Here is a 10987-nt window from a genome sequence, read left to right on the forward strand (position 1 = left end):
TTCTGATTCGTACAAAACAGTCATCAAGATTCTTTATTTTTACAGTTTTAAGTACACATTAATTTTTAGTTTACATTACAGGACCTTACCGTAAGAGGTCACTGACATTACGGATGTTGATCATAGACCGACGTGTGTGGGTGGGATTTGTTATCAAGCTTGTGTGTCGTGTGTAAGACCTTCAGTCCTGTGCGAGTCGCACCATGGAGAGAGCCACGATCCCATTAACTCTCTTAAGTGTCTTAGCTATCTGTGTCATTTCTGCCCCAACCAAGAAGGTAAGGTCCTAAAAGTACTCTGTAGGTTTGAGAGTGTGTTTTTTAATGAAATTTAAAAAAAAAAAAAAAGCAGTCAGTATAATTTGATATTGGTTTATAATGTTTATGAAATAATCAAATGATCTTTGATAAAATCTTCTCAGTAGAAAGCTACTAACTATATTTCTTTAATATCATTATCAGAAGTTTATATCAAAAATTTGGAAAACATCTGCAATGTAATTTAGTGGTTAAGGTCCACATTCATTGATGATTTTGATAATGCAGGATAATTTAGAAAACATAACAAGAAGCAGCTGTTGATGTAAATACACGTAAGATTGAATGAAAGTCAACGTAAAATGATTAAACGTTACTAAATTGATCATTAGTATTAAAATGTATATTTCACTGTCCCCTAAACACAGTCACGGGATGTTGACATCTACAGCTTCCACATCAATTCTACAGTAAACAGCCGCTACGCCGTCACGACCATCACAAGCCGTGTGGCGAACCGCCTCAATGAGTCCAAAGAGGTTCATTTCCAGGTCAAGATACCAAAAAATGCTTTCATCACCAAATTCAGGATGTAAGTCAATGTGAACAAGCCTCAATGCACTTATTTTACATTACAATCATAGCCCTCTGATTAGTTTGTATATTTAATCCCTCCTTTATATGCCGAGACTTTTAAACTTATTGATACCAAGCGGTTTCACGCTGCTGCAGTCTGCCCACTTCTGATCTTGTTTATTTTTCCTAGTTCAGTGATTATTAATGTTAATGTTTGTCGTGTTCGCCGATCGCCCGGTCGCCTCTGACTGAGTTTCCTGTTTTCTGATACTGAACCACAGATTAGATTTGTCTGGATTGATGTATATTATGTGGATTGTAACATTGTCTCCTCAGGACCATAGAAGAAAAGACATACGATGGAGTTGTGAAGAAGAAAGAAGAGGCAGAGCAGCAGTACAGTGCGGCAGTATCCCGAGGAGAAAGTGCCGGGATCGTCGGGTAGCACAGATACACAAGTGCCAAAATTAGAACGTGGTTTTAGTCCAGTTTTTATTCTTAATTTAATATATAGAATTCAACAAGAGAAATTCAACTGAAAAACAAATAGAAACATGATGATAACCTGGTTCTACCCATTATGTTTGCACACCCCTTAACTAATTCTTTTTTAAACACATTTTGTATGTAAAGAACTCTTCTGGTTGAGATTTGATCAGAAGTCAGCAAATCTTTATCTGGCAATTTTACACCACAAAAATGCACAGAATCTATCGAACTGTCCGTGTGATCTCATGCATACAGAGAACACAATAGATAAGGAACAGTTCCTACACAATAGATCATGGTTTCATGTTGTCACGTTACAAAAACCTGCTACTTTAACATTGGTGTGGAGTCTTTTTATTTGTTATTACTGATTAGAGAAACTAATGTAAGGCTTCATTACTGTTGCTAGGATGTAGTTATTAATGCCTTAAATTGTTGTGGGCTTCAGCTCGGTAGGACGGACGCTGGAGGAGTTTAAAACCTCGGTGACAGTGGCGGCTCTCAGTAAGGTGACCTTTGAACTCACCTACGAAGAGCTGCTAAAGCGACGGCTTGGCAAATACAAGTTACAAATCAATGCTCAACCGATGCAGCCTGTGGCAGATTTCAAGGTATTCAAATATACTGACAGACAGACGGACAGATAGACAGACAGATAGACAGATGGATGCTTTAAACATTAAAGCTGACCCTGAAAATCAACTGCTAGTCTAAGGACACTTCTTACTGTACAAACACTGACATTCAGATTGTGTCTCCAAATAGATTGATGTGTATATTAATGAGGATCCAGGTATTTCCTTCCTGGAGGTAAACGGAGGGCTGAAATCTCAGGAGCTGTTCAATGCTGTAATCAGTACTCTAGCCAGCTCTACCAAAGAGGTGAGAACTAAACTTTGTGCTCAAACTTGATGAACTCTTCAACATCAAATCAACATCAAGGCCTCTGTCAAAGAAAATCAGTGTACTGATTGATCAATGTGTCTTGGTTACACACAGATTACATTAAAGTACCTACTCATTTGAGTCTGTGTGTGTGTACAGGCGTGGGTGAACTTTTACCCCACTCGTGAGCAGCAGACCAAGTGCTGTGGAGAAAATGGACCAAATGGAGACCTGATCATTGAGTACGATGTGAAGAGACCGAATCCAAATGGACAACTGAGGGTACTTTTTTGAAAGCGTACAAATCATAATAGCATTTATCTAAAATCTTAAGACTAAGTAACTAAACAAATAAGATTTCGCTAACTTAAATACTGATTCCATCTTCTCAGGCATCGAGTGGCTATTTCGTCCACTACTTTGCACCCACAGATATTCAGCAAATCCCAAAAAATGTGGTTTTTATTATTGACCGAAGCGGCTCTATGTACGGCAGAAAGATGGACCAGGTAAACATGAGCAGACGTGATACTCACTGTAGATGAAGTTTCTCATTTTATGACCAAAAGGGCACTGGATTATACTCATTTGTCCAATAAACTTTATCGTTCTGTGACTGTCACCAAAGATTCATGTGTATATGCAGACAGCATACAAATGGAGTTTGAAATAATGCTGATGTTTGCCATTTTAGACTCGTGTGGCGATGTTGAAGATTTTGGGAGATCTTGGTCAGGACGATTACTTTGGTCTGATAACCTTTGACTCTACAATAAGGGTCTGGAAAACTGAACTTCTCCAAGCCACAGAAAGGAACGTTAAGCAAGCGAAGGACTTTGTGAAGAACATTAGAGATGGAGGAGGTACAGTCGGTTTTCATATCGAACCCAGTGTGGCCTAAGACTTAGTGAACACGACATACGACAACGTTTAGGTTTCTATCTGAATTGTAGAAATACAGCGGACAAGTTTTTGAAGTAAAATATTTAGTTCTGGGTTTCTATAAAAATGCACTGTGTTTTATGGAACTGTACCAGTAAACCATTAAAAAGTGGTTATCAATGTTGCGTATTTAAAGCATAGCAAAAGAAGTGGTAGAAATCACAAATCATCATTATCACAGCTGCATTTATTATTGCACTGTCATAGTCAGTATGCAAGTTCCCTTTTGAGGGAACTCGACGCTGCGTCAGTGCTGACGCTATGGGAATGCTTCTGTGAGGAAGTTGTGTCTGACGCTCTGTGTGATCATGCCATTTTAATGGCTCAGAAAGGACAAGTTCAGGGAGTTTCTCCCTCGCCACGGCGAGCAGCCTGGGCCATCATCCGGCCATACCCAACCCCCTCACTCAGGGCAGTAAAATGGATTAGTGTGGCAGCCCATGCCCCCCCGTCTAAGACTAGGGAGGCCGGTCAGGGGCCCAGACCCATCTGGTGAGAGGGGACCTTAGGTCCATCATCTCAGCCAGGCGGGCTACAAAGGAGTCCTGATGCCCGAGGGCTGGGGATCCTAGGAGCGTCCTTTTCAGGAACGCTCCCCCTACTGCCTACCCTGCCGCCTTTGCCGTTTTGGGGGGCAGTAGGGTCTGTGCCTGCTCCCCTTCCTTGCACGGATCTCCCTGGGTTAGCACCTGCCAGTGCGGGAGGTCTGTGCGAGGTTGACACCACAGTCAGACAACCAGGCAGCATGGAAACTTCTGCCAGGGGTCTCTCAGTGGGTCCTGGATACTGTAGAAAAAGGGTACAGGATCCAGTTCTCCTCCCATCCTCCATGTTTTCAAGGTGTCTTGCCCACGGTCATTGGCAGGCACCAGGCAATGTTCCTCCAAGAGGAACTTGTCTCGCTTCTGAGGAAAGATGCCATAGATCATGTTCCCCTCCCAGAGCTCGACTCCGGCTTTTACAGCCGATATTTCATTGTTCCCAAGAAGGACGGGGGGCTGCGTCCGGTTTTAGACCTGCGGACTCTGAACTGTACTCTGAAGACCTACGAGTTCAAGATGCTCATACTCAAGGTTATTGTGTCCCAGATCAGGTCCAAGGACTGTTTTTTGATGATCGACCTCAAAGACGCTTATTTTCACATAAACATTCTCCCAGAGCACAGGAAGTTTCTCAGGTTCACCTTTGGGGCAAAGTGTACCAGTATTGTGTTCTTCCTTTTGGCCTAGCCCTTTCACCATGCACGTTTACAAAGTGCATGGACGCTGCCCTGGCACCTTTGCGTCTCCAGGGCATCCGTGTACTGAATTACCTGGACGACTGGCTCATTCTGGCCCAGTCGAAGGCTATGGCAGCCAGTCATCGAGATGCTGTGCTTGCCCACATGAGGTCTTTAGGCCTCAGTTTGAACCTGGGAAAGTGTGTGCTTTCTCCTTCTCAGAGAACCACCTTTCTGGGTGTAGTTTGGGACTCCACCACGAAGCGGGCACATCTGTCTCCCACTCGGGTAGCTTCCATCTTGTCAGCAGTGAAAGCTATTTGACTAGGCCGAGGCCTCTCTGTCGCAGAGGCACAGAGGGTGCTCGGCCTCATGTCGGCAGCATCCAATGTTATCCCTTTGGGTCTGCTTCACATGAGGCCATTCCAGCTCTGGCTCAGGCCTATGGGAGGGCCCCTAGCTCTCGTGGCACATAAATTGCCTGGAGATGAGGGCTGTGTTTATAGCATAGAAACACTTTCTCCCACACCTCAGGGCTGCCATGTCTTAGTACGGACAGACAGCACTGCGGTGGTGTCCTATATAAATCATCAAGGTGGTCTGTGCTCACGCCCCCTGTTCAGGTTGGCGCAGCAGATTCTGCTTTGGGCTGAGACCAGGTTTCTTTCGCTGAGAGTGGTTTTCATTCCAGGTCATGTAAATTGGGAGGCAGACTTCCTGTCAAGGCAGGTGCTGAGGCCCGGGGAGTGGCGTCTCCACCCCCACATGGTGGAGCAAATCTGGCAGATTTTCGGTAAGGCGGAAGTGGATCTGTTCGCCTCCAAGGAGTCGACCCACTGTCCGCTGTCCCTTTGGGCCTGGATGCCTTGGTATGGACGTGGCCGGGGCTCCGTCTGTACTCCCCTCGTTTGCCCTCTCGAGTTTGGTTCACGGACCTAGTCTCCCTCCTGAACGGCACTCCATGGGAGGTTCCCGTCAGGAAGGATCTCCTCTCTCAGGCGCAGGGGGCAATCCTACACCCCCGCCCCGTGATGTGGAAGCTTTGGGTCTGGCCCCTGAGGGGGACCAGTTCCTAGAGGCAGACCTCTCATCTGAGGTGACAGAGACTCTGCTGAATGCTAGGGCTCCCTCCACTAGGAAGCTATATGCTCTGAAGTGGAGGCTTTTTCGCCTCTGGTGCGATGAACACTGTCAGGATCCAGTTCACTGCCCGGTCAGTACAGTGCTGGAGTTCCTGCAGTCTTGCTTCTCTCGGGGCCTGTCCCCGTCTACTTTAAAGGTGTCATTGCCGCAAACCATGAACCTGTCCTTGGGGCCATCTTGGGTAGGCACTTTTTGATCTCTTGCTTTCTGCGCGGTGTCAAGCGGCTGAGGCCTTCCTGTAGACCATGCCTTCCTTCCTGGGACCTCTCTGAAAAATGGTCCTGGAGGGGCTGCTGGAAGCCCCCTTTGAGCCCATGGAGTCAGCCTCTGAGAAGTTTCTGACCCTGAAGTTGGCTCTGCTTCTAGCCTTGGCCCCTCTCAAAAGAGTGGGTGATTTGCAGGCTTTGTCGATCACCCCCACCTGCCTAGAATTTTCCCCTGGCATGTCCAAGGTTATTCTGCACCCCAGGGCAGGATATGTCCCTAAGGTGCCCAGGATGGCGGGTTGTCCAATCATCCTGCATGCCTACTGTCCCCCGCCCCATGAGTCGGCGGAACAGGGGAGGCTGCATTTGCTTTGCCCGGTAAGGGCCTTGAGGTGTAACTCCTCCCCCCTTTTTGTCTGTTTTGGGGCCCGGAATAGGGGTAATCCGGTTTCCAAACAGTGCCTGGCGCACTGGGTAGTGGAGTCCATTACTCCACTGAGGTGCGCGGTCTTGCCTCTCCTCTCGGCATCAGGGCTCACTCTACTAGGGGTATCGCCTCGTCCAGTGCCTTGGACAGGGGTGTCCCCTTGAAGATATTTTTGCTGCGTCGGGATGGTCCTCTCCGCACACCTTTATCAGATTCTATGACCTGGATTTGGACCCCACTCCAGGGTCCCAGGTCCTGCAGGGCCTTTGATGTTCTGTTCCCAGTCTGCTCGTGCCCTCTCACGGCCTCTGGCGCAGTCATCGCCTGGTGCGTGGGTATTGGCGTTCCCATAGCATCAGCACTGATGCAGCGTTGAGTTCCCTCGAAAGGGAACTACACCAGGTTACGTACATAACCCGGTTCCCTGAGAAGGGAACAAGATGCTGCGTCGCTGGCCACGCCCCAGGCATCCTCTCGCACTTCCTTCAGACAAATAGAAGCTGGAGCAGTGTGACCTAGATGCCCTTATATGGACTTACTGGCATGTAATCACTTCGTCACGTGTCCTTTCTGAGCTATTAAAATGGCGTGTGTGCACACAGAGCTTCAGACACAACACTTCCTCACAGAAGCATTCCCATAGCGTCAGCACTGACTTACCTTATAACAATGATAAACCATGGTTCACTGCAAGACTCAGCCAGCTCCGTCAGGCTAAATTGGATGCTCACAGGAATGGGGATAGAGTCTTGTTCAAACAGGCCAAATACACTCTGGAAAAGGAGATCAGAGTGGCAAAGAGGAATTATTCTGAAGAGCATTGGACTCAGTTTTCCTCTAATGACTTCAGTGTGGAAAGGTCTGAAAGCCATCACCAACTACACAACACCATCCCCCAGCACTGTGGTGAATCAACAACTGGCAGACGACCTGAACGAGTTCTACTGCAGGTTTGAAAAAGCCCAATTCTCACCTTCTGTAAACCCCGACTCCAACACATCTAAAATTCAGTTCAGTGAAGATAATGTGTGTCAGGTCTTCAGGAAGAACAAAAGAAGAAAGGCACCAGGCCCAGACAGTGTTTCACCAGCCTGTCTGAAAACCTGTGCTGATCAACTGGCCCCCATCTTCACACGTATATTCAACAGATCACTGGAGCTGTGTGAAGTCCCCTCATGCTTCAAAAGCTTCACCATTATTCCCGTGCCAAAGAAATCCAAAATTACCGGACTTAATGACTACAGACCTGTGTCTCTGTCTGTGGTCATGAAATCATTTGAAAGACTGGTTTTGGCTTATCTGAAGGACATCACTGGACCCTTACTGGACCCTCTGCAGTTTGCCTACAGAGCAAACAGGTCTGTGAATGATGCAGTCAATATGGGACTGCATTATGTTCTGCAGCATCTGGACAGACCAGGGACTTATGTGAGGATCCTGTTTGTGGACTTCAGCTCTGCCTTTAACACCATCAACCCATCACTCCTCCAGCCCAAATTAACCCAGCTCTCCATGCCCTCCTCTGTCTGTCAGTGGATCACCAGTTTTCTGACAGACAGGCAGCAGCTAGTGCGGCTGGGAAAACTCAAATCCAGCACCCGCACCATCAGCACTGGTGCTCCTCGGGGTTGTGTCCTCTCCCCACTGCTCTTCTCTCTTTACACAAACGACTGCACCTCTAATGACCCCTCTGTCAAGCTCCTGAAGTCGACAGACGACACCACACTGATCGGCCTCATTCAGGACGGTGACCAGTCTGTAAGCAGACTGGTCACCGTCCTGAATGAGGCCGATATATTCTATGTATATATATATATATATACATGAATATGTATATGAGTATGAGTATGTATATATATATATATATATATATATATATATATATATATATATATATATATATATATATATATATATATGTATATTCAAAATTACATTCCTTTTGTACAGCTATATCTGTCATACATCATTCATACTGTATCATACTTATATAAAAACCACACTATACAGTATATACCCTTATTCAGTTATATGTACATATTACTACACCTTCTGTATAACCTCATACCCTTATTTATTACACTGCCACTTGTAAATAAGCCATCTATGCACTTCTGGTTAGATGCTAAATGCATTTCATTGGCTATGTACATGTACCTTGCACAATGACAATAAAGCTGAATCTAATCTAATTATCCACTGTACATACAACTTCATTTATTATATATGTGTTCATGTCTTATCAATGCCATTCTGTTTACACTGTGGAGCTCCTGTACTAGAACAAATTCCTCGTATGTGAAAACATACTTGGCAATAAAGACCTTTCTGATTCGGATTCTGATTCAGATTCTGACGCAGCGTCTCGTTCCCTTCTCAGGGAACTTTTTAATTTCTAATTTTTATACAAAGTAAGAGTAAGTGTAGGCATTTTAAGTGTCAAGAAATGGAGTTTGAAACAGATATAAACAGAAATAAAAGGCTCAAACAAAAAATTCTAAATGTATTTGTACGCAATCATGTATATGGGGAAATAGGGGCTGTGATTCGATTTGGTCAGGAAAAACAAAACTCTGTGTATTAACATATATTGTATGTTGAACTGTATATACTGTATATTATTTTTAAAAACATATAAACGACTCATTACTGAACTTCCCCTCAGCCACGGACATCAACGCTGCAGTGCTGAAGGGGGTGGACATGATCAAGAACCCCAGAGAGGGTTCTGCCTCCATCCTCATCCTGCTCACTGATGGAGACCCCACATCAGGTATTGAATCTTTAGATCTTTATATTGAGCATAATTTAAAAGCATTTATTTACTCCATTAGAAACTTAAATAGTAACGTTTTTGTCCAACAGGTGAAACAAACACAGAAAGAATTCAGGCCAATGTCAAAAAGGCCATTGATGGTAAATTTCCACTTTACTGTTTGGGGTTTGGATTTGACGTGAACTTTGACTTCTTGGAGAAAATGGCGCTGGAAAATGACGGAGTCGCACGCAGGATCTACGAGGACTCGGATGCTGACCTCCAGCTGCAGGTGGGATACGGCATGTTAGTTATTTTCAGAAAGATCCCATTACACACCAGTCACTCGGCAAAGATTCAAATCTTTTTCACACCTTCATGCTCAGGGTTTCTATGAGGAAGTGGCCACGCCGCTCTTAACTGATGTCCAACTGAAATACCCCGGAGCTGCAAATCTCACCCAGACCAGCTTCAGGCAGTATTATAACGGCTCAGAGATCGTGGTGGCTGGACAAATCACAGACAACAGCCTGGAAACTTTACAAACCGAGGTCATCGCAATCTCAGTAAGATCATCACTACAACAGATCTGCTCTTCCATTCCACTTCCCTCTCAATCTGTTTCTTATTTGTCATTTGGAAATCATAGTCCAACGCTGTAAGCCTTCCCCTACTAGTGGGGGAGGCGCTGTAAGCCTTCCCCTACCTGTTCTTTCCTGTGATTTTCAGAAAAACACAAATGTAACGTACCAGGACTCCACGTCGGCAAAAGACCTCATTGATGTTTTACCGCAACATGAAAACTTCATCCAGAGACTGTGGGCTCATCTTACAGTGAAACAGCTCCTGGAGAAAGAGTGAGTGTTCACCCTGTCTACAGCTTTACATAAAGAAACAATATGGTGGATTTAATGAGTGCTTTTATGTGTGTTAGAGTGGCCCTCACAGGACAGGAGAAAGAAGCAGCCAAGAAAAAAGCTCTGGATCTTTCTCTGAAATATGAATTTGTAACTCCGCTCACCTCCATGGTGGTCACTAAGCCACAGGAAGAGGAGACTCAAGTCGCCCACAAACCAAAGGAAGGTGCAGAGACACCCAAAGACCTCCTCCCCTGGTCCAAAGACATGCATGGTAGGTTGATTGGCATCTCTGGAAAATTGTCCCTGCTCCTTTCACTCATCTTTAAACAGCTTTGTAATGGATGCAGTACTGTTTCAGGAGAATGGACCTGAGGCATGCGCAGAATGTCACAAGAAATTGTCCTAGACTACTCTGCATGTTAATTTCTAAATCATGATTGTTAGTATATTCATTTATAAACATGAGTAAAAGAGTACAGACTTTTAACTGGAATATAATCAATAAACAAAATTTGAAATGAGTTTGATGAGAAAAGAATGGATTATCGTTTCAAAATCAGATTATCGTTTATCAGGTCATCTCTGGTCACGGCACCACAAAGAAAGTTTTACACATTTACAAAATACTCACAAGAGAAAAATGACAGAGAGAAGCTAGGAAAAGTGAGCACTTGTGAAGGGAACACATTTATACTGTTTCTAGGACAATGGGGTGTTGTTAGTCTGGGTCCTTGTAAAGAAAAATAAAAATAAAAATTAACATTATTCATTATTTAGCCTTTTTTTAAACAATTTAATGATTTTCCATGTCTCATTTTTATGGCACATCACCCAATTCCAGGGGGTCCACAAGGATTCCCAGATCTACACTCAGGACAACAAGGACAAGCATTACCAGGACAAACAGTAAATCTACTTTCAAGCCATTTATATGGTATGTATAAATATGTCAAGTGAACACAGTGTTTTTACTCATTTATAATTCAATATAACATGTAGAAATGTGTTGATTTTTGATTTGATTTTTTTTCCATGTTTGTTTCACTGAAGACTACGTAGGTAAGTTAATGATGCTCTGTACATTACACAGTCAAGTGCTTTTAATTTAGCCTCATCATGGTACAAAACCCTAAATTAAAACCCTAAATTTAAACACACCCTTCAAAATTTGGAAGATATTAAAATGACTTCAAGTGTAAACAATAAATGACAAACAATGAACCTTTAC

At 44.2% G+C, this 10987-nt stretch overlaps 1 protein-coding gene across 2 annotated transcripts; it reads left to right on the top strand.

Moving 5' to 3' along the window:
- Positions 1-119: 119 nt before the first annotated feature.
- Positions 120-10883, top strand: LOC132837798 (inter-alpha-trypsin inhibitor heavy chain H3-like). Of its 2 annotated transcripts, none has more exons than XM_060857671.1 (15): positions 120-278; positions 686-849; positions 1170-1274; positions 1771-1933; positions 2088-2204; positions 2367-2489; positions 2600-2716; positions 2902-3070; positions 8810-8917; positions 9010-9191; positions 9286-9465; positions 9629-9756; positions 9834-10030; positions 10613-10693; positions 10810-10883. In XM_060857671.1, exons 1-15 carry the CDS (start codon positions 204-206, stop codon positions 10866-10868), a joined length of 1968 nt encoding a protein of 655 aa, XP_060713654.1. In that variant the 5' UTR covers positions 120-203; the 3' UTR covers positions 10869-10883. The 2 variants fall into 2 exon arrangements, with proteins under 2 accessions (XP_060713654.1, XP_060713655.1); XM_060857672.1 differs by having other exon boundaries at positions 9834-9982; positions 10601-10693.
- The last annotated feature ends 104 nt before the right edge of the window (positions 10884-10987 follow it).

The sequence above is a fragment of the Tachysurus vachellii genome, chromosome 22 (assembly GCF_030014155.1).
Source record: "Tachysurus vachellii isolate PV-2020 chromosome 22, HZAU_Pvac_v1, whole genome shotgun sequence".
NCBI lineage: Eukaryota > Metazoa > Chordata > Actinopteri > Siluriformes > Bagridae > Tachysurus > Tachysurus vachellii.